The sequence below is a fragment of the Amblyomma mixtum genome, chromosome 9 (assembly GCF_055824585.1).
Source record: "Amblyomma mixtum isolate Tamu chromosome 9, ASM5582458v1, whole genome shotgun sequence".
Taxonomy (NCBI): domain Eukaryota; kingdom Metazoa; phylum Arthropoda; class Arachnida; order Ixodida; family Ixodidae; genus Amblyomma; species Amblyomma mixtum.
Window position 1 is genome coordinate 93,451,229 of NC_143020.1, and position 23,400 is coordinate 93,474,628.

The 23,400-nt window shown below is 46.7% G+C and overlaps 2 protein-coding genes across 2 annotated transcripts; one reads left to right on the forward strand and one right to left on the reverse strand.

Moving 5' to 3' along the window:
- The first annotated feature begins 9,620 nt into the window (after positions 1-9,620).
- Positions 9,621-17,084, forward strand: LOC149330166 (uncharacterized). The gene is made up of 4 exons (XM_089559755.1): positions 9,621-9,798; positions 12,063-12,243; positions 15,166-15,307; positions 16,817-17,084. The coding sequence occupies exons 1-4, from the start codon at positions 9,699-9,701 to the stop codon at positions 16,904-16,906; spliced, it is 513 nt and encodes a 170-aa protein (XP_089415881.1). The 5' UTR covers positions 9,621-9,698; the 3' UTR covers positions 16,907-17,084.
- A 1,933-nt stretch (positions 17,085-19,017) lies between these two features.
- Positions 19,018-23,049, reverse strand: LOC149330167 (uncharacterized). Its single transcript, XM_089560111.1, has 3 exons — positions 22,456-23,049; positions 21,321-21,943; positions 19,018-19,468 (listed from the first exon to the last, which is right to left on the reverse strand). The coding sequence occupies exons 1-3, from the start codon at positions 23,047-23,049 to the stop codon at positions 19,018-19,020; spliced, it is 1,668 nt and encodes a 555-aa protein (XP_089416237.1).
- Between the last annotated feature and the right edge of the window lie 351 nt (positions 23,050-23,400).

The following is a 23,400-nucleotide window of genomic DNA, read 5'->3' on the forward strand; positions in this document are numbered from 1 at the left end:
TCCACCGACGCTTTGGCGATGGCGACTGCGCCTCTTGGTATTCCAGGGTGCAGCCAGCGTCACCTCCCACTTCGATGGAGGTGACGATTTAGAATTTCGATGGAGGCGACATTCTAGAGGCCCGCGTGTACTGTGCGATGTCAGTGCATGTAAAAGAACCCAAGATGATCGAAATTTCCGGGGCCCTTCACTACGGCGTCCCTGATAGCCCGAGTTGCCTTGGGACGTTAAACCCCATAAACCAAACCTCACTGCTTGCACGCACCAGAGAATCCTTACCTGCCTGAAAGACATCTACTTTCAACCAGCTTTTCCTGATTAATGCGCTGAGTCGGTAAGCTTAGCACTAGTAATTTTTTTTCGTGTGCAGCCGCGATCCGCCGGCAGTGCACATGCGGGCGTCACCAGGTTGGTGTTTTCAAAAACAAAACCGCACTGCAAGCGAGTGAAATGATTTCGCGTTGGCGTGTTTCCGCGTCAAGAGAAAGCAGGGACGCACTTTTCGGCAGTGCTCTTTTCGTCCTCAAATGTAAATCTCCGACTTTGGTCCTCGCGGTGAACGAATTAAGGCCCGACTCCATAGACACTTCTGCGTCCTAAGCTCCATGCATCGTGCGCGCCATGCCCCGACGCGCAAAAAAAAGCGCATGGCGTGAGCACGCGCCCCGGAAGACACAGAAGCAGAACGCCCACTGACTGGTCGATGCTAGTGCGCCGGCAATAGCCCGTGGGCACTCTCGGCGGCAGGCGACGCGGCTCGCATGCTCAGACTTCCTCCGGCAGGCGAGTGGGCGCCCAAGCGCGTAAGATGCGTGCCGAAACGGGCCCATGGAGTTGGGCCTTCAGTGTATCCTGTGTCTTAGGATGCGCTGATGTTGCTGTTTTCCGCGACGGACGTCGCACAGGGAGCGAGTGATTTGATTTACTGTTGTACTTGCTTTCGCATCGACACCAGGCAGTTCAGTGTTTTTTCATAACAGATGGTTGTAAGCCAAGAAAAGAAGAGGAAAACGTGCCCTCCTGAAGAACCTTAATCTCTAGATTCATGATGAAGTTAGCGCCAAAAACGAGGACCAAAGTAGGAGAGAAGACACTACACGAGCGCTTTTGTAGAAGAAATATACAGTAGTAAGGTGGAAAGTTGGGCGAGTTGAATCTTATTCATTAATCTCTAGAGTTAATACAAGAAATTCCAAGGCCAGCCAAGTAATAATCGTAAAATAAAAGGTGGCAGGAAACAACAAACTGTAGCCTGTCGGCGACCGTCTGTCTGCATCAGCCCGCGTTTCGCTTGTTCTTTACTAGTAATGTTGGAAAGAAATTCCATAAATCCCGCTGTTGTGAATGCTGTTAAGTGAATATACCCCGTCTGTGTGTGTTGTGGTGTGGTGGCCGTTTCGAAAACAACCTGATATTATTTATAGTCGTACAAAGAGATAAGGAGAAGAAGCTCACGCCATGATTTTCCGTTTGTCCCGGGCTTGATGTTCGTGCACTATTCGCGGGATACTGTGGAACATTTCGTTCTGCTGGAGTTGCAAACGGAAATAAATTTTGCCAGTGCTTGCACGCCGGTTGAAGCACATACATTTCTGTTGATTCCTCGGTATCCTGGTATGCTGGTCTTGCTCGTAGCGCTGTGCATATCAATGATTAGACAATGACGAAAACGTTCTTACTTGATGAGAACTGGCGCTACCTATAAACACAGGTTGTTGGTGAAATGCAGGTGCTTCTGAGTTGGTGTAGCAACAGTAATGTTTTATAATGACTCGTTGCCGTGGTCCTGCTTGTTAAGACTACTGTCTTTTTTTCTCTCGGAAAAAATCACGGAGGCGATGTCCTACTTCTGTGCGACGCAGAACGTGTGTCATTCCTCGAGAGGCAGCATCTTGGGGCGTGTTTGCTGATCTGCATACTAGCCTCTCGCACCACGCATTTAACAAAAATGACGTAACCGGTTCTCCTACGGTGCTTGCGCATTACCGTCGAAATAGCAGTGTACGAGAAAATTGCGGCCAGGCGCAGTTGCAACAATCCGCCAGGTGTGGCGCTAGGTGTTTTCGCGTCATAATCATCATCATCGGCCTGACTACGCCCACTGCGCAGCAAAGACCTCCAACATGTCTCTCCAATTTACCCTGTCCTTCACCAGTTGCGGCCAACATATCCCCGCAAACTTTCATACACTAATCAGCGCACCTAACTTTCTGCCGCCTCCTGCTACGCTTGCCTTCCCTTGCAATCCACTCCGTTACCCTTAAGGACCTACGGTTATCTTGTTTTTAGATTAGATGCCCTGACCAAGCCCATTTGTTCCTCTCCATTTCCACTAGGATGTCAATAACCCGCGTTTGTTCCCACATCCACTCTGGCTGGTTCTGGTCTCTTAACGTTACACCTATCATTTTTCATTCCATAGCTCGCTGCGTTGTCCTTAACTTAAGCTGAACCCTTTTCGTTAGCCTCCACGTTTGTGCTCCAAAGGTGAGTACCGGTAAGATACATCTGTTGTATCCTTTTCTTTTGAGGGATATTGGTAAACTACCATTCATGGTCTGAGATAACCTGCCATAGGCGCTCCACCCATTCTTATTCTTCTCCTTCTTTTACGTGTTTTTAGACAGTTTTTATACAGTGGAGATGGGGAGAGGTGTCGCAGCTGTATAAGTAGACAGCTCGGCGGAGCTCTTGCGTCACTCCAGGTCTCCAGGTTTAACCAAAGCTAAACCACAACCATTTTTTTAAAAGTTGTATCCTACTATAAAGCAAAAATTTTGCGTGAGGGTTATAGGAGATGCAATATCTTTCAGTATTTCAACTTTCTTTGACCTTTCAGGCCGCTTCATTGCCCCTCGCGGTGTGGTCGCTTCGTTGGGTAGGGGATGATATCGCGCTCTGTTCACACCGCCAAACGTAGTTTGCCCAGATGAGCACAGAGGGCACCACAGACCTGTGCCGCACGTGCTAGTTTGCTTCTAGATGTTCGGAGCGATTCGCATGTGGTAGCTCTAGTTACTTGCCTTGTGTGGTGTGGCAGGTGAGCTGTTTTCTAGAGGCATGGATCCAATAGTAGTAGTAGTAAACATTTATTATGCACAGTAATAAGCTGTATTGAGAGGTGGTTAGAGACCCTTTGATCCCGGACGTTCTGCTATGCACACAAGATGCAAAGCGGCAGCAAGAGAAAGCGGACCGAAGCAGAGCGGAAAAAGTTCTAAGGCGTTGTCGGCCCAAAATGTGGATTGTACGACCCATTAGCTTTTAAGATTTCCAATGCAACGTCTGCTCTGTCCGCAAAAGAGCTCTGTTAATAAGGCACCACTCGATATTTCTTGCTACGCTGTAGAAGTTTGCGGATGGAATTTTCGACGAATCCCCAATGGCTATAATTTTACCCACTTAACGTTAGCAAATGCACTAATTATTAGTAAAAAAAACTGTACTAGAAGAACAAAAATTGCGCCTCTCCCGTAACCGAGAGTAGAGTAAGCATGAAATGTTTACGGGCCTAACACAGGCTCCATTGCTCGGCTTAAGCAGCTGTGACGGTGGCGGCATTGAAATCCAGGACGATGCAGAAGCGTACGCGGGCACGACGAGACGCAGGCCTGACCAAGGCCTGACAATAATGTACAGGGTGGTCCACTCTAAGTGCGAACACAGCTCCGCGTGGCCGCGCTACGCGGAGTGCCAGCGGACCCGGCGCGTTCGCGCATCAAAGCAAAGCCGCGCAGGCGCACAGGGGCCAGGGGCAGGAGCTTCGTGTCGTCTGCTACAGCGCTGCGCGCACCTCAAGCGAGGTGCGCGCCAGCGCGGTAGCAGACGACACGAAGCTCCTCCCACGGGCCCCTGTGCGCCTGCGCGGCTTTGCTTCGATGCGCGAAGCCCCTAAGAGATCAAGTATGACAACGAAGTGTATCGTGGTATTTATGTGCTTTTCGCACGCGTTATTAGAAATCGGAAATTATAATTCCGTGCATTATCGAATGCGCAGCTCGAGTGATATCTTGATGAACATTGAGAAGACACTTGCAGCAGTTATTTTTTGTGACTCGTTTGGAGAGCAACCGGCGCTTGTATGCCGGTCCCGTAGGAGGGCTTAGAGAGTCTCGTTGAAACTCGTTAAATCTCGTACGGTGCCCGGATGTTCTCGTTTCAGAGCCCGGATGAGTAGAATTCAGTGCCCGGATGAGTAGAATTCAGTGCCCGGATGTTGGCTCTCGGTCTCGGCGTGACGTCACCACAGTGCTGACAACGAGAGCTAAAAGCATTTCATGCTTAATAAAACATATGCGCCCACTACTTGTGAGTGATGTCCGAGTGCGGGTGCAGGCAACTTGAAAGAGAACATGCAAGCACGTGCAAATCCCCGATGCGGCACGCTGCCTGCCGCTGTATATTATATTTGATTGTGGTTCCCGCTGCGCTTGCATAGCGGTTTTTTCCTATTTTGAGAACAGCAACCGCCAATGCCTGCAGCTTGAAAAATTCCTGTAGGTTCCAAGCGAAGACATTGGCGTGTACTGTCATCTCGCTTATTAATGCTTTGTTTATATTCTGGTTTTCAAGGGCAGTTTGCTTGAAATAATACATAAAGTCCGAGTTAACGGATTCGCCGACATTTCTTGAGTTGGCGGTCGACGGTAGTGCGCTATATCGGCTGACTCCACAGGATATCTCGCTGCCATTTCTACTGAAATCGCGCCCAAGACCGCCGTTGGGTAAGTATAGATTTAAACGTACACTTCTCATTAAAGGGTCAGTCTGCTCACCGAGATGAGTGTATAAATAATGGCATATTCTGGTAGTTGGCACCCTATAACATCAATAACGAGGGAACTGATCCTGGTTTAGGCAGGAATTTATATTTTATTTCTTTGTTAAAAGTCGCGTAAAAATGCATGGTAGCGACCCCAAACGTTCATTTTGTTCAAGAAGGTGGTAGTATTTTTTTGTAGAAGCATAAGTGAATATACTACGTACAGTCTTTGTCAAAAGTTTGGAGCCCAGGGGGTTTGCTTCTGAAGCGCACTGTCTGGTTCGTAATGGATCTCCAGCGCTCCAAATTTTCTGAAGGTAAGAAGATTTTTCGTCCTTCCTCCTCCAATGGGTAGGACTTCCACGAATGATGCAGGAGTCCCACTGCGAGGCTTAGAAGCAAACCCTCTCGGCTCTAAACTAATGACAAAGACTGTACATCTGTATGCCCCAATGTCAGAGAAACGCACGTTTTGTTCTAGTAAACTGTAGAAGGCGTACCGCTCGCTTTTTCTGTAAATCACATGAATATTTATAGTTAGACGTACGCAAAACGCAGGCACAGTCCCACTTTTAGTTCAGCGTATGCTAGCAGAGACGCAAAAATAAACTCAGGCTATAGTGGCGCCATCTGGTTTTCAGGACGGGAACCATTGCTGTAAACAAACCGACTCTCCACTTAAGCCTATGAGCGGCAGAATCGTCACTCCAGTTATTAAAATAAAGCAAATTTATTTCTTATACGTTTTCTTATAGGCGAGATGAGACGAAGCGAAAGACAGGCGCCCCATTTATGGCCAGTGAACGCGCTGAAAAAGGCAGCAACAACGAGAATTCAGTCCGAAGCGAGAGGTCCGGCTTCGACGGGCGCCGCCATGTTTGTCGCCGCGCGGCGGAAATCCAGATGGTTGCCAGATGAGACTACCATCTGATACAGATGTGTTCCCACATCAATAAATTCTATTTTAAAATGTTCTACCGCACTTCTTGGCACCACAGCTGGCTAAACGATAATTTGAGTAAAGAGCTATCGGTTGCCGCAAAGAAAATATGGTCGATAAAATTCAGTAGACTGACCCTTTAAGAATTATACAGCCTTGAATAAAAGTTTTCAGGAGTTGCTGTTAGCTCATGAGCCTAATAATAGAGCCGATACGGCCCTCCAAATCGCCGACATGTCTTAAGGCTTCAGAATGGGAGTTGTCTTCACCTTACAGAGGTTTACAGCTTCAGGGGCGCCAGCCGAAAAAAACATATCTGCCATGAAGGTTTCTCAGCAATTGTGCACATAGATATATAGTACATGAAGGGGCACCATAAAAAAAAATTGGATGGTACACTCTATCTTTGCGTTAAGGGTATGACGCCACAGCGCAATGGGTTAATGGCCACAATCTTGCGTTGGTCATTCTAGACTTCACACTTGTAGATTCGTGGAAGTCATCATTCCACCCTTGGCGGAGTAGTGGGGTGGTTAAGCTATTCGCCATAGCACTGCGATGGCAGGTGCTGCTGCCGGTGGGGTTTGTGTGGCTCGGATTCTTGTTCCTGAGCGACGAATCTAATTCAGCTGCCATCTGCCATTGCGGTCAGTTTGCTCGCAATCTAATCAAGGCTAATCAATGCTAGTCATACCCTTGGTTTTATAAATCCCAATCTAATCCGTCCATAAAATCATTAGCATACCTAATACGCGGCTGTTGGCCGACACCGCCGCTTGTTGTGGAGGCGTAGCATTCAAGACCTCGTCGCGGATGGTATACTGAACGCCACTGTAAACCAGTCCTCGCAACTGCATATACGTAAGCACGGTGGCAATCAACTGTTCGCACTTGGCCTCCGTTGCCTTTTGTGGACGCGTAGCATTTAACACCGCACGGCGGATGCCATACTGAACGCCACCTTGAACCAGTCTTCACAGCTTCATAAACGGTAGTGTTGGAACAACCAAGCGGTCAATCACGTGCGGCGGTTTATGCGGTTTAGGTCCCTGAAGGAAGTGGACCCGCTTACTTTTAGCGGGAGGTGGTGACGTGCTCCATCATCTGCTACCGAGGAGGTCGACACACTGGTCAGGGGGCCACCCCTTCCCTCTGTGCGCCTCTCACTGCCTTCGGTTTCGGTTATTGTGTTTATGGGGAGTTTAACGTCCCATAGCGACTCAGGCTATGGGGGACGCCGTAGTGCAGGGCTCAGGAAATTTCGACAACCTGGGGCTGTTTAAAAATTTCGTGGACACTTTGGCAACTAAAGTTTTGAGAGGCGAAAGCCGAGGACACTATGCCGTGACGTCTTCCGGTTGATGTGACGTCACACTGTTCCTGTGGCTATATCGATACCCAAATTGTACATCTTTCGGAGATCTTAAGTTGTAATTACGCTTAATTACACATTTCTCCATCTAATTTGACACAAATCTGTAGTTTTTGCGGCCATTCTGTGACAATTTTCACTATGCCGTGACGACTTCCGGTGGATGTGACGTCACACCGTTCCCACAGCTATATCGACGAAAGCGCTATTTCGACGCAATTTCGAAGTTTTGTCCTATAATTAATTAACTAATGTAACTACAGTCATCAAACTTGGCTTCTATGTTGAATTTTCCCCCTCTATCTGAAGCAACCATTGCTTTTATTATATCTTTTTTAGTTCCCGAGTTAAACGCGTGCGACAGGCTTTGCTAACGGACGACAGTATGAGCCATCAAAGACTTTCGCCTGAAAATGCACTGAATAGGGAAGGCAAGCTCGGACAGGCTCCCATAACACATTTAACCTAATGTACTTAAGACGGATGGTATAAGGCTTGCTTAGATGAAGCCTCAAGAATTGTGCTCGTGGTAGCCTCATGAGATGCAGAGTGCAAATTGAGTGCACAGTTTTGTTCGAACGTTTTAGGTATGGCAACTTAACTTATAAAGCATGGCTGAGATATCTTCGGCTGAGTTTCCAACTTTTGGCTGTTTGCTGGGGAACGTCATTTATGAGGAAACAAGTGAAATTTTCAAATATATGGTACAAGTAAGTTCCTGTCTTCGCTGCTATGTGCGTTCAAGTGCGATAGTAGCACTTTTAATAGACCTACTCGGTCGAAAAACGCAAAAGAAAATGTTCTGCCGTCCCAACAAACTTTTCGTACTATTTTGGCCCATCAACTTGCAGTTATAACCAAATCGACATTGTAACAACACAATGATCTTAAACATTGTGGTGCCCGTGGTTGCCGCGACAGAGCTGCTGAAAAATATTTCTGAAAAATATTGTAATTCACAAAAATACTACAATATTACAAAAATCTGTCGTCACGGCAGAAAAACAAAACAGTTTGTCCTACAAGTTTTGTTAAATTGTCCTACATTACGTAAGATTCAATGGTTTTATGCCCGTAGCGTGCTGAGGGCTTAAAAGTAATTTAAAGCCTGTTGGTTTGATTGTGAATCTGCTTGCTTTGTTTGCATGCCATCCACAAGGTGCAGGCGCAAACTCCAAACTCTTTAGAGCTCGTTAAAAGGAGGTAAACAGAACAACATTGATCGTACTCACTAGATAAGCGCACATGTCATGAGAGAAGCTGACAGCTACAACTGTACTGCGCTTAACCACATTTCCATAATCAATAGCTGCTGTGCCTGCAATTCCATTGTCATTTATGGGTATATTCAACTGATTTTCCATAGCCGGCTGTCAGGAGATAAGAAAAGTTTGAGCCCCTTCAAAATGGTTAAATGTTGTTTCTGCGAACAAAACCGTGATGTCAGAGTTCATCGCGTAATACTCCTCTGCCTTTGTTTGGCTTGAAGAGGATTGCGTTATACGTCTTAAATTATTCATCACCTCAAGTTATTCAAGACAATCTCAAATAATGCCAGCCGCTTGGCGGCTCATTGGTTATTGGGCTCGGCTGCTGACCCGAAAGACGCGGGTTCGATCCCGGCCTCGGCGTTCGAATTTCGATGGAGGCGAAATTCTAGAGGCCCGTGTATACTGTGCGATGTTAGTGCTCGTTAAAGAACCCAAGGTGGTCGAAATTTCCGGAGCCCTTCACTACGGCGTCCCTCATAGCCTGAGATAGCTTTGGGACATTAAACCCCCAGAAAAAACAGACATTTACAGTTAACCTGTTGTAAGGTTTTATTATTGACTCATGACATAGTTCTTAGACTGTTGTACTCTGGGCATGTGCGCGGGCGACGTCAGGTCATGTGACTTTTTTTAACTATAAATGTCTGTTTTTTCTGAATAAAAGATAATTGCGAGTCAGCGCTCGTCCGTGTGGTTTCCTTCACCTTTGTCTTCCGTCCCTTTCGCGCTGTGTTTTTCACCCAAAATGAACGTATACCAACTGGCCCAACTTTCCATTCTACTACAGCGAAATAAAGCCGTAATGGCGGCTTGAGATATATATACTGTACCAAAATAAGGACCATGAAATACGCTGCACCTGGCTCTGTACGAACGAGGCAGTATTTTCCAACCACAATAAGCCATGCCGTGTTGGTGCAGTTGCAGCGACCTTTATGCAGCATAAATAGTGTTCAGTGCCGCGTCAGTACTCATTATGCAACCTGTCTCTGACAAAAGGCTCAGGAGCGGAGATGCATAGCTCGATTGGTGCCGTGAATTCCATCCGACCCAGCACCGTATCGACAGCGTGGACACAGGCGGCCGGGCGACACAGGAACTTGAAAATTCCACTCGGGAACGAAAACAGGAATGACGAAGCGGCTGTCTTGGAAACCGTTAATCAAGCGACGTCGCCGTCGTTAATCGTGCCGGTAGTATTTTCCATTCTATGGCGTCGCACGCGCAGGGCTATTTTATTTATTCACTTGTTTTCGTCAATGAAACTTCGGCGAGATAGTTGTCAGCAACTATCTCGCCTTTGGCGTAGACTTCGCTTACAACTGCTGCGCATTTCGTGATGCTCACCGCTCGATGATGGCAGCACTCTGGTGGATTGGTGCAGTCACTGTGGCGGCTACGATGTTGATGGGATTCTGCGCAGTCCAGAGACCAGCGATGACTCAATGTGCGAGTGAGTTCTGGGCCCGCATGTGTTACATGGTTGACAAGCGTGCGGATAGTTCGCGAAATTTTTGCTTGGCTACAAACTAGACTTGTAGGTGTCGCGCTATTGCGTTCAAGGGGATGGCTTGCTTAGGAAAAACGAGAAAAAAAAGTAAAAGCCCCTTCTTGAAACGGTACGGCTGCAATGTTTTTTCCAGGTATATAAAGTACAACCGTAGGCAGATAAGTCCATGAAAACACATCGTTCAAAACAACCCGATGAAAAACGTCGTCAGGAGGGCTCAGCCTGTTTAAATAAAGTTGACGATTTCACCATGAAGCACTTCAATGGGCGCCCTTTTCATGCCGCAGGCTTTCAGTTTCACCACTAATGACAAGGGGCTGTCTCGAGTGTTTTGTCACACATCCTAGAAAGAAGCAGCTGGATGCTGGAACATGTGTACAGCTGGTGAAACGTTTGAAGAAAACCCACATCTCCCCGCAACCCTCTAGGCAAAGCGAATAGAAGTTGTTTTTTAATGCGAAAGCAATACTAGCCCCATTACGATAACAGCCGGTGGCGTGTGTGTGTTAGTGTGTGTAGTAGCAGATGGTAAAGAAAATCCCGGCGATGGCAAGAAAAATAGGATGACGTCATCAAGTGGCCGTATGACACACAGCAAACCGAGCACCGCCAATACAGAGAATCCTATACATGTCATTCCTCTATACGTACTCCCCATGGGCCGGCCTCAATGTGGCGCACATTTCTCGACAACATCCGTAATAAAATTGTGGTGCAACAAACGGTTATACTGTTCCCGGTGGTGTCACAGTCACGTTAGAGGCTAACTTGCGACAGGGATTCAAACCGACGACTTATGCACCTTCATTTGTATGCATTTCCAAACCCTTTACCTCTTCCCTTAAGGCGCATTTGAGATGTCCACCAAGATGTGAGGATTACTGCGCCATTTCCTTCCTTCAAAAACCAGTGCTCGTAGTGCCACCTTTCATGGTACAGAGTTCCGGGTGATATACGCGTCTGTGTGTCCGTAGGTGTCAATGCACCCAGGAACAGCAGTGCTTCTGCATTCCCCACACGCAAGAAGTCTTATGTATCTGCCGAATTGATTTTTCCCTTATAATAGGTTGAATGAATGCGTACATCTTATTTGGCTTGCAAGCTTAACCTGACTCGTGATAAGATGCTAAGAAATAGACGTCTGCGTGACACAGGCAATTTTCAAAGACCGCAGGACGGCTGAGATCTTCTACACCACAGTTTGAGGAATGGCTGAAATGTTTTTAATGCGTAGCGAAAATTTTAGTAAAACTTATCTTGCAATTTTTTAGACCAGGCGATACTTAGTGGTAATGAAGCGTCGTTTTGGGCAGCCAGTTAAGATAAAATGCCGCCATTCGTGGTTTTTGTGCTTTTGCGGTGGCGAAAAAAGTGTGCGAGAGGCAAATAGATAATATGGCCTACTCATGTTCAAGCCCTCGTCTCCAGACGTGCTTACTGAGATGAGCTTGGATGCCACTTTCAAAAAATTTTCAGGTGGCGTGCACCACTAACTGTGGGCATGGATATCTTTGAAAATATGCCAGCGGACTGGCTTCGTAACAGTCGTTGGGCTAACGTTGAATTGCGTGAAATAGGTGGGAAGAGTGGGCACAATTGCTGGGTAGTGAGGTAATGCCTGGCGTAGTAAATGATAATAGGCAGCGCATTGGGAAAGTGACTCTAGTTATATTACAACGAGAGCACAGTCTAATTCCTGGAACTCCAGAGCGGCCTTGAGTCGAGTGAAGACACCGGAATTGAAGGAAAGAGACGCTTCTATGAATGAAGGTTCGCAGTTTTAATTTTTTTATGACCCGGAGAACTTGTGAAGGTGTTGGGTAGAGCCAGTTCTTCGGGGAGGCGTTAGGTGCAATCAAGGCTTTAGGAAAGCAACATTTGCAACCAACGTAGGGTTAATTAAAGCATTAGGCACAATCAAGGCACGCCCAAAAGGAGCCCAAGAACTGTGCGAGCAATGTACAGCCATTCAAGCTGTTTTTATTCTGGGCCTAGACGTCGTGCTCATTATGCACCAGCAGTGCTTCGAATCCCATAAACGTGGGTGGACTACCTTCCTCCCCTATCCGAAAGTTAGGACATCAACAGATTCTGCAAAGGCCTCACTGCACAATCAAAATAAACCACGTGGGCTTTTTACCTGTGACCAAGGCGTGCATTATGACTAATTCATATTGCTTTACTGCCATCTCCTTCGCCGCCAACAGCCACTAAGAGGACCTTGGAGCTCGAGGACTTGGTCATAGAAGATCTTGCACTGGGCCGAGATATGAAGATCAACTTTAGCGGTCGGCTGCTCGAAGAGACCAATGGCAAGCCGGCTTTGAAGTTCACCATGTGGAATTCAAACAACTTACAGATGCCCTGTATCGCAGACTACGGCAGCTGGTAACGGCAGTTCAATTCTAATGGCGCGTACATAGATACCGCTGCCTGTGAGCATCTTGTCTGCCTCAGTGTCCAGTGTTACTTGTTTCCGGTGTGCTACACGGCAGTCGCTGCGTCTTTATGGGACCGGAATGCAATAGATTTGTGGTCTTACGCTGCAGTGCTTGTTTAATTACCCCGCGCGGTCTAAAATAGCATGGCGACCACCACTACAGTGCACCTCATGTGCCGCTTGCTCGAAAGAGAACAGGACTGAAAGTTTTTTTTGCTATGGCAGGAGGAAAGCGATGAAAGGATCCGGCCGGAATCGTGTCAGTGAAAAAAAAAGAACTTCATGATTCTTTAATGTTTCCTGCCTTCACAAAATTGCTTCTCTCATTTCAACGTGATAGAGTTAAAGGAGAGGGCTTAAAGGCCCCGTTTCCTAGAAACTCCGGCGTCTGCGTTTTGAGCGAAAAATCACAAGCATGACTCTGGCAGGTGGTCCCCAGAGAGCAACCTAGGAGGCAGGTGGACCCCTTAGGGCACGTGAACTTGCAGCGTCATCACGGCCTGGGCCCTGGGTAGTGATCAAACTGACCACTATGGGAGATGGCAGTGAATGATTGGCCACTCAGGAAGAGCAGCCTGGGCCGCACAAGGCCTACCGCTGGGAGCAGCTGCCATTGCAGGGCAGTGGCACATCGCTTAACCACTCCACCACTGTAGCATGCCAGGCCTATAACCAGGCAGACCTATCCATTATTCATTAAAGTCTATCTCTCTCTCTCACTGTGCCAGAATGAGTATGAGGACTCCCATGGATCTATGAATTAAAAGCATAGAATGGCCTTCTGCATATAATGGCAATTAACCCAATACTCTATCGCGTCGTACCCTTAAGGCGGAACTTAAGTGACCCCTCCAATTTCTCTTAGTTGAAGGCCGCGCTCTGTATCCTTCACCCCTTGTGATCTGTAGCGCCAGAATTGACTTATACCGTCATTAAAAACTTCGCCTCGGGTGAACCATATAGTTTCTCAATATGTCCTAGAGGAAAAGCTGGCGCCACAGTCTATGAGAATATCTTAAAGCGCACTTTATGCACCACTGTTTTTCGTTACCAATTCGCTGAAGCATATTAGGTTAAAGGGCTGTTTAGAAACGATGTGAAAGACACGGGGATGGGTAGACTGCGAAACGACTTAGGGACTTATTCCCTATGCAATGGGCTCAAAATGGACTGCAGTGTAAGTGCATAAACTGGTTTTGCTGCATGCGGAAGTTCCAGTCAAACCAAATAAAACTATTTTTTCTGTCAAGTAGAAAAGGAGCTGACAAGTAAAAGCCGCATAACTGCGGCTTGACAGAGCCTGTGCCCCTCTATGTACAGTAAGGCAGTAAGTCTAGTAAAATGCTAGAAACGACATTATACCGGATTGAGATTCATGCTTCAGGTGGAGGACCAAAACAGCCCTTTAGAAATAAAAAAATCAGTGGCTATGGTGCTCGGCTGCTGACCCGAAAGACGCGGGTTCGATCCCGGCCGCGGCGGCTAGAATTTCTTTGGAGGAGAAATTCTAGAGGCCCGTGTGCTGTGCGATGTCAGTGCACGTTAAAGAACCCCAGGTGGTCGAAATTTCCGAAGCCCTCCACTACGGCGTCTCTCATAGCCTTAGTCGCTTTGGGACGTTAAACCGCAATAAACCAAACCAAATCAAAAAATTTCAGAAGAAAACAAACTGAGTTCAAAGTACATCAGAAACACTATCAATCTGAATAGCATTAGGTTTTAAATATAACAAAGTTGAAAACATATTCAGTTTGAAACATATTCAGCTTAAGAAACATAAGTTTTAAAATTCTGGTAAACTTTATAGCCATTTAGAATTAGAAGGCATTTAAAGCAAATCGAAGCACGACATCAAAATAAGCGTGAAATAATAGAGGCCCCAAGGACACGAAAAAAGTACAAACATAAGTATATAAGAAATCATGAGACGTTGGCCATAAGGAAATGTGCATGTATTGCTCGTATTCGCATCTCTTCCGGGTAGATATCGATGAGTGCAAGGCTGTTTAGAAGGACAGCAGCATGGTAAGAAATGGACTGGCGACCGTACTCTGTACGACAATCAAGCACCACTCATGCTTCCTTATGACGTGTATAGCAGATGTAAGTGCGGGGGCTAACGTTCATGAAATTCAGGATGCTGTAATTAAGCGCCGAAATGGACGAGCGACATGCGTCAGTTAGACGGTAAGGGTAGATGAATTCCACGGAAAGAAGCTTACATTGCAAGAAGTAATCAGAACTATGTGAATAACAAGGAATATACGCAATTGCACGCAAGGCACGCTTCTGAAAGATTTCAAGTTTGTCTACGTTTTCTTTTGACGTAGTTGACTAGATTACATACTGCTGTGACATCACAATGACGGAGACGGAGTGACGAGAACACAAGTGCTCACTAACAACTGACAAAAATTTATTAAAAGTCTACGCGTAATAAAGTGTAATTGCCTGGTGCTTTTGTAACCTTGCTCAAGACTGTGCATGCAACCGTTGTTTTTTTTATGTATTTTGTGCTTTTAATCAATTTCTTCAGTTGTTAGTGAGCACTTGTGTTGACGTCACTCCGTCTCCGTCCTTGTCCTTGAGGTGCCACAGCAGTAGTTAGGTGTTGACAGAAATAGTGCGTTATAAATTAAGTATACTTCCGCACCTTTTCCTCTGTGGTTTCCGTTATTTATTTTAAAAATTACTTGAGTATCATAATTTATTTCTTAGTATCCAGTTCTGAAGGCTATTTCTAGTACTGGAACAGGACACGAGCATGGAAAATGGGATACACGCTGTGAACTCTTTCTGCGTCCGTACCGCGCTTACATTCTGTTTGGGTGCGATAAGCAAAGTCGTTTTTTTTCCTTGTTTTTGCGCAGCACGTACAGGGCTTGCGACGGAACCACGGAAATTGAGAAAATGGGCAGCGAAAGCTGGAACAACACTTGTCCTATCAAACCGGGAATGTACATGATATTCATGAAACTGCCAGTGATTGCCGCGGCCAAGTATGTACGAGGGGTAAGTGTCACGGAATTCATAGAGAATAATAAGACAATAACACTGAAAATCTCAACACAATTTGGGACAATATTTAGTAGGATAAACAATGGGATCTGCTGGTTGCATTAACGAAGTCTTGACGATATTCCAATATAGTACTCAACGTATAACCCGTGGCGCTCCATCTGCTCCACGATCTTCCTCAGCTCTAAGCCGATTGCGATGGTAGGGAGGAAAAAGATGCAGGTTCGCTTATTATAAACTTATTATAAGGCATTTATAAACTGATTATAAACTTATTAGATAACTTATTATATATTATGAACTTATTTAATAATAAGAGCGGAAAGTGGGGCAAGTTGGTTTAGATGAATATCTGAAAAAAAGAGCTAAAATGAATACGCGTATAAATAGGAAAAATAGGAACTCACACGACAGAAAAAAGCAACATAAAGGCAACAATTACCACATTAGACAGAACGAGCAGAAATCCAAAGCACTAAAAATTATCTTTCAAACCCAAGTGATGGGGCTATAAATTCGTATTACCTATCAGTCAGTCCTAAGGAAGATTGAGTGAAGTCATAGTGAATGCAGACTTAAGGGACAGTGGCTAATTGGTTCGAGACCTCATGGAAGCCTTTCACATGCGCTTAAATAGTGCTAATTGTACCAGTCAAACTTCCGTAGGACTGGCTGATAGGGAGACTGTGGGAAGTGGTCTATCAACAACTGGTTCACCTGCAACCTATGCGACTACCTCGCCGAAACTTGTCTCCACGCCTTCTTTTAACTTTTTATATCCTACATTCCACTCCCCCTTTCTGTACTTATGCCTCATGGCAGACTTCTCGAAAAAAAAAAAGGATTCGAATATTTAGCTTCTTAACTTGGGTGTCAATGATAATCTATTAGTGCTTTAGTTTTCTTCTCGTGGTGTCTCATGTGACGATTGCTGCCTTTGTGTTTTTTGTTTTGCACTTTGTGTTCCTATTTATACGCCTCTCTTTCTCGAATAAACTCCCGTTGAGAGCTAAGGACTTTCCTTGTAATTTTTTCTTCTTCGGTGTGTTCCCTTTCGTGCTTTTTTCCCCTAATAATTTATTTATTTTTTATTTATCACACCCCTCAGTTCCAGATGCATTACAGAAGGGGAGTGACAAAAAGAGAATAAGATTAGAAAAATACAGCAGAGAGACAATTTTGTGGGCACATGCGATGCATTCTTGCTACTATTTTAATTTTTGTTGCCCGCGGTGATGTATGTCTTGTAGTTTCGTTTTGCCCTGTATATTTATAATTGTGTTTAATTTTTGCCTGGTATCACGTGTTGTTTTTAATTTATTCTTCCTATTTGCTTAATCTATTGTTTTGCCCCCCTTACTCAATGCCCTTCTGGGCCCTGTAAGGTATTTTGAATAAATAAATAAATAACGCCCGAGTATGCAATGCTAGCTATTGCTTCGAAGGAACATCTCGTAATGGGTTTCTTAAAAAACATTTACTTTTTTTTTGGTATTCTTGCAGAACGGCACATTTCGGGTCAAGTTCCAAGCCATTAACGGCAAAGAAGTGAACGAGTGCAAGATGTTCCACATTTACCTTGCGAAGAGCTGAAGAACGGTGTCGAATGGTAGCCGACATTGCTCTCTACGCAACGGCGCCAGCTTTCTGGGAAGCAGCGAGAGGAATTGCCGAACACATCTCTAGTGTTTCACAGCTTGATTTCTTGACAATGGTAGTGTGTGTTAACTGGAATCTAAATAAATAAAAACGTTGGAATGGTACAAATAAACTGTCGCAACTATGGAAGCTACGGAAGTGTTAACTGAGTGAAAGCAAACAGGGTGAAACAAATGTGGGAAGAATTGCTCTAATTGCGGAGCCCTACAAGACCTCCGCATGCAATAATGCCGGTTAGCGAAACGGCGTTAAGCAACGAAAATCAGTCTTCGTATGTTTAGGCAACACGTTCTAAATTTTTTTCAGTGCCAGCCAGATGCGGTTGATACATGCTATCAAGGCCGTCTCCTATATTCTCCATCCCTTGCCTTAGCCGCATTGGGACGTTAAACCCCATAAACCAAAACTCCATCCCTAACCTGGCATGAAGGCTAGTCTCCACGCCTGCTTCACGGCTGTGAGGGACAGAGGTCTCTTGGTGGCGCCCTACGACGGAACGTCGATGTAATCAAGCAGTTGCAAGTGACCGGAAGCTACCTCGGATATTGGTACAAGCATCAACACTTAAAATGCATGAATGAAGAACATTATGGGGACATCTGGGAAGGGGATGTGTAGATGGAGTCCCTATTGCGGGACTCCAGTGGTTGCCGCTTCTGTCCGTGCTCGTGATAAGAGGGCATTTTGGTCATCGAGTTCAAAGCTAAACAGGGCAGCCTCCCACCTTTTAGTTGTTGGCACTGCATTTCGATCGTCAGGCGGACTGTTTGGGAAGGCCCACACCGTGTGACTCAGACCCGCCATCTTCTGATACAATTTTCATTTGGGATCGTAAAACGTAAAATCGCTTCACATGACTAGCGCCGTGCCGCGGCAACTAAGAGAACTAGGGTGTCAAGAGGGCTCCCATTTTGAAGCGAGCGCTGCGGCTTGCATTAACAAAAAAAGTACAGGTTGTGCTGGTTTTGGAATGCGTTCTAAAGGAATTGGGGTTTGGGCAGCAGTCATAGCTTTGACAGCTATCGTGAATGGCCTTGCATTCCAGCAAACAAACATAACAGATATTGAATTTGCACTTTCTTTGCACAAAAAATGATGCTGCACTTACCAGAGGTGGAGGAATGGGCACACTTTTGGTCAATGTCAAGTTTCAACTTATGGCTGTGCGCAGTCGTGATGTCCTACTGTTAGAGGATGTATGAGCCTTAAATTTTTTGAGGATTTTTGAAGTATAAACAAAATTAACATTTCATAGCTAACAGAGGTCTCAGTAGCAGTGCGCTCCCTGGACAAACACTCGTAGTTGTGACTAAAGAGGGTGTAAACGCTGACGTTGGACTTGTCGCGGATAGACAGCAACCTTTAACACACTAAGTATATGCAGGAACACGCTTGGCCTTAAACTACGAAAGCTGCTTTGCAGCGCCGACTGCGTGACACGCTTCGGTACCCAGCCGAATGCATGACCTACCCGACCGATTATGTAAGCTTGTCACGTTTTCGACCACGCCCTTTTCGTTCTTCACAAGATACAAAACAGCCTTTCCGAACATGGCTGTGCATCCCGCGCATACCAGCGCCTTCAAGTAGGTAACCTAAGCACGCATTTTTGGCTTCGGAAGCATCCAGGAAGATTTTTGGTGGCATTATTTTCCATTTCTGAACAATGCAAGAATTGCACAGGCGAGGAATTACGGACAGCAAGACCGTGGCATCCTTAATCCGAATAGCGTCTTGTGCACATGTGCAGTTATGCTTTAATTATGGCGCAACATTCTGACTGGTAATCATGCAACACGCCTCAAAGACGCGCAAACTCGAGCACCTGCTTCTGATATATCCCCGTCGATCCTGTGGTTTCCTGCATCAGTAAATCACGCCGTGTGCAAGAAACATGGCAGTGTCAATGTTTTTAATCACCTATATTTTCTTGTAATGCAGGTTACTATGTAATAAACTGCGCAGAAATTATTGAGGAAGTAAAATAATTTACAAGCACCGGCAGTCTAAGGAACTTGTGAACAGCAGGCGACGGACAGGCCGAGTCAAAAAGGGTTGCACGACTCTTGCAACAGCTTGTAAGTCTCGTTGCGGCATTCGAACGCCGCCACGAACTCCGGCATGCTGATGAGCGGCCACGAGCAACGCTCTCGGGGCCTAAGGGGGTCCTGGCGCTCCGTTCCGCAGGACAGCAGGCAGAAACGCTTGAAGAACTGCCTCTGAGCCCTGGGCCAGTACTTGTCGCGCGTGAACCTGTTTCCGCGGTCGTAGTGGGCGGCCTTCATGGCGTCGTGAGCTACCCTGGCCGCACGAAGCCACCCGAAGGCGCTGCTCTTGAACGCCTCCGACGTCCTCGGGTGGATGTCCCGCTGCGGGTGGCGGAGCACGTCCTCGTCGGCGCGATTTCGCAGGCAACCCAGCCTCAGCTGGGTGTCGAACACTTTACTCCACGTCCACCAAGTTTTGTGTGACGTGTGTGGTGCGGTAGCGTTCCACCTGAAAAAGGAAAAAGCCTAAGTGGAGGCGTTTCGCTACTTTCCGCCCCTCTCCCGACAGCTCTGTTGTGTCCTCCCTATCGCCTTCTCTTTCCCTCATTAGTAAGCAGACTCCCAGCAATCCACGATCATATGATTGCATATGAAATACTGTCGGGTGCTCCCGGTCTCTACCGCACTTGGCCTTCCGCGCGTGGCTCGGGCTATAAAGAAAATTGCCAAGTGCTTAGGCTGTGCTGCGTAATGCCATATAAACTAAGCGAAAGCCCTCGCTGTGTTTTCTCCGGCTTTTGATGATGACTTACTTCTAAAGCAAAGTTTACAACATACACACTTTGTGATAGCCAGAGCTATCACATCAGTTGAAACGGGCGCATGGTCAGGTGTCCAGCACTGAACACTTGACCATCACTTGACCAATCACGTGGTGGTCGCTTGACAAAATGTTTATGGTGTGCGTCGTGAATCGTTCGGGGAGGGCTCCTTATTACAGCGCTTGCTGTGCAAAGATTTTCGTTGGCCACCAACTCACATGAAACACTTCAGTGACAAAAAACCATAACACTGGCTTGGCCAGCAGCTCTCATTAAAGAAAAAAAAGCGGTGGATATTTAATTGGAGGAGAGAAGGTGGCCATATTGAATCTTGGTCCTGCCTTGCTGCAGCGTATATAAGAAAGGTTCCGGGAAAGTTACATGAACAGAATGATAGTGAAGGATGTGGAACAAAAATGCTGCCGGTTGCAATTTGTCGAAAAGTGAAGGGGGTACATATGTGTGGGAATTCCATTTACGCTGCAGGAATAAGGTTACAAACTCAGCTGGAGAATGCTCATGATATATTCTGTTTCCGATTACATCTATATGACAATTGTGGACAACTTAAACCATGTGGATGCTTAGATATTAACCGGCTGTGTTTCAGGAAATTTTATGTTTCTAGTATTGCAGAGAGAGCCGGCACTTGCGGGCCAACATTCTGTAGCCATGCAGGCAAGGGTAAGCACTAAAGGGACGATGCCTCTTCCCCTGTGTCAGTGTGCCAAGTAGTCCTGCCTGTAAAAGTTTTCTTTCTGTTCAGTTTTTTTCGTACGTCCGTTCCCAGCTTTATTTTAAGGTCCGAGGTGGAAAAGCTAAGTACTGTTTACAAAGAAGTCTGCAAGGTGAAGCTCTCGGAAAGGTGCGTATTCTGCCGCTAAGCTGGATTCTAGTTAAAACGGGTCTGCCTGAGCGAGGCCGGGGCCCTTCGCGATGCTCGAGGAAACCAGCCTCTAGGCGCGACTCGGCGAGAAATGCAAAGAAAAAAGGAGGTTACTAATATCACTACTGTTAGCTGGTTATGTCTTGGTAACCCACGTTGAGAACATGTCAACAAGTAGCTTAGTTTTATTGGCCTTCACACCTGAAATGAGGTGGCAAAGGTTTGGTTTGGTTTATGGGGTTTAACGTCCCGAAGCGGCTAAGGCTATGAGAGACGCCGTAGTGGAGGGCTCCGGAAATTTCGACCACCTGGGGTTCTTTAACGTGCACTGACAACGCACAGTACACGGGCCTCTAGGCAAAGGTAAATTCTCTTCGGGACCGTACTACGCCGGACAGTCACGCTGGCGCTTCGGTCCAATAGTTTTGGCCCCAGTGCAACAGAGAGTTGTCCTCGAATACAGAGTGGTTCACATTCTTGAAAAGCAGGGTTTCTTTTAGATATCAGAGAGGCTATTTATTGCTCAAGGTAAAGTGAAAAAAAAAACATATATAAACTTGAAAGTTACGGGAGTAGACCATGAACTTGAAAAAGACTGTTGAAGCCATACTCGAAGAACCAAAACTGACCGCGCCATAGATAAGCATACTAACCTTGAGTAAGGACCAACGGCATCAGCCAGGGCCTTGGCCAGCGCTGCTCCAACTGTGCCGTACAGAAACGGTGGCGCTTTGTGGTCATCGTAGAGCAATGGGGCCGCAAGATAGACTGGCGGAAGGAAAACCTTGTCGTAAAGAACGTCGTAAACGGGCCCCTTGTGAGCCCACAGCGAAGTCATGCGGGCGGTCACCGCGTTCGGAGGCTCCCGCAGCATGGCCTCCCGCTGTGATGCCACGCGCAATGTGACGTAACTTCCGGTAAAATGGCGGTCGGATCTTGCTATAGATTCTGAAGCGTGCTGCAGGTACGTCGTGTTGACGTCCCCGCTGACTGCGCTCCGGGACGGCGCCAAAATTTCTAAAGACGTCTGGCCAATCTTTTGGTGCGCTTTATGCGCTGTGTCGTTGTCAAACCAGTCCGGTAGGGAGATCTGATGGATTTGGTGGAACATAGAGCTAAGCTCGCTGATGCCATCAACGAGGTTGCCAACGGCCAGCTCACGCAACACGAAGTGCCATTGCAGCTGGAGGGCGCGGCTGACGGCGTCGAAACAGAGGTACGACGTCTCACGGTAGTAGGCGGACCGGAAGCGCCTGGCGAAGTCGTAGCGGAGAGCCTGTATGGGAAGTGAATGGTAGAGTTAGAGGTACTGCGATGACAATGAGGAATCGCTTAGTCTATTACACGGCCCTCATATAGATACCGCCCTAAACAACTATCTAAATTGCAGCACAACAGTAAATACTCCGTCCCCTGCAAGGCTCTCCGATTCTGAGCCAGAAGGACTAAAAAAGATGCTAAGCTATTCTTTCAGGGGCTAACTGTGGTGCCACAACTATTAGCACTTCAAAGGACCGCCATTGTTCCCTTTAAAATCAGGCACAAGAAGAGCTTATCTTTATTTTTTGCCCTTATAGACTGACTGTTCGTCATAGGGCAAAGTTGTGGGGTTTGTCTCATTTTGTGTATTTTTGCATACAGTGTAGAGAAAGAAGACCTTAAACATGCTTCAACAAAGAACATTCTTTGAAGCAGAAACCGAAAACAATTTGCCACCTGAGTCGAAAAAAAAATGGTGACACATCTATAAGTCCTCGCTCCGCAGTAAAATTCCACGCTGCCTCTTACCTGTGCAAGGAGGGTCACGGTGAGGTACCACACCGTTGTCCGAACGGGAGCAGAGGTGAGGTTCTGAAAGACCCTCTGCGTTGGCTCATAGCCGGTGAAGAGGACGACATCAGTGTCTGCCGCGCTAAGGCCTGCTTCTCCGAACTGCTGGAAAACACTGCTCCAGACGCCCTTTGGGAATTCAGCATCCTCCTTGATCTTGCCATATGTGAGCCACTGGTGCCGCACGTCCAGTTCAGCGAAAGATTCCACCTCGCTGTCGGCGTCCAGCACGTCTCGGGCGATGACAGTGGCATCGCTGGCTGCTGACACTTGCCGGACGACGTCTTTGACGTAAGCTTCGACGTACTTGTCCGTCGGTTCCGCTCGCAGTTCTTGGCGTATCGACGGCGCGTTGAGGAGATGGAGGTATGCGCCTCGGTCACGCTTCCTGCGAGCTATGACGATCGCGCTGTGGAGGCCGGTGGTGAATGAGATGGCCGAGGCACGCACAAGGGCAGTGCTGGACGATTCACTTGCCAGGAGGAATGTCACATTCACCACATCCAGTACGGAGGAGATGTCGCGTTGCAGAGCTGGGTTCGTCGTGTTCATGTATTCGAAGCAGTCTTCTAAGAGGCGCTTCCCGATTTGAATGACTGTGCAAAGGCAGAAAGACTGCAGTCAATACAGACGCACATCTGTATGTGTTGTACGATATTACTGCCCGTGCCGTGCCGATATGTCTCAGTGCTTATTAACGTCCGCAAAGAGGGAGTGCTGAAGAAAACCTCCAGACGTCCTATCCTTGGGACATTACTTCTTCCTTCTACCAAGAAGCTTGTTAATGAAGAAAAATCTAAGAACATAGCCAACAGCAGCACACTTATCGAACAAAAGTCAGTTTAGAGTAAGAAGAAAGTACAGACAGCAAATGGGGCTTGAAACTTGCCATATACAGCGAGT

Excerpts from the sequence above, each read along its gene's own strand:
- LOC149330167 (XM_089560111.1), bottom strand. The coding sequence starts at position 23,049 with ATGAACACGACGAACCCAGCTCTGCAACGCGACATCTCCTCCGTACTG. Across the intron at positions 21,944-22,455 it reads CCGTGACCCTCCTTGCACAG|GCTCTCCGCTACGACTTCGC; the intron begins GTAAGAGGCAGC and ends CTTCCCATACAG. Across the intron at positions 19,469-21,320 it reads GCCGTTGGTCCTTACTCAAG|GTGGAACGCTACCGCACCAC; the intron begins GTTAGTATGCTT and ends TTCCTTTTTCAG.
- LOC149330166 (XM_089559755.1), top strand. The coding sequence starts at position 9,699 with ATGATGGCAGCACTCTGGTGGATTGGTGCAGTCACTGTGGCGGCTACG. Across the intron at positions 12,244-15,165 it reads ATCGCAGACTACGGCAGCTG|CACGTACAGGGCTTGCGACG; the intron begins GTAACGGCAGTT and ends GTTTTTGCGCAG. Across the intron at positions 15,308-16,816 it reads CGGCCAAGTATGTACGAGGG|AACGGCACATTTCGGGTCAA; the intron begins GTAAGTGTCACG and ends GTATTCTTGCAG.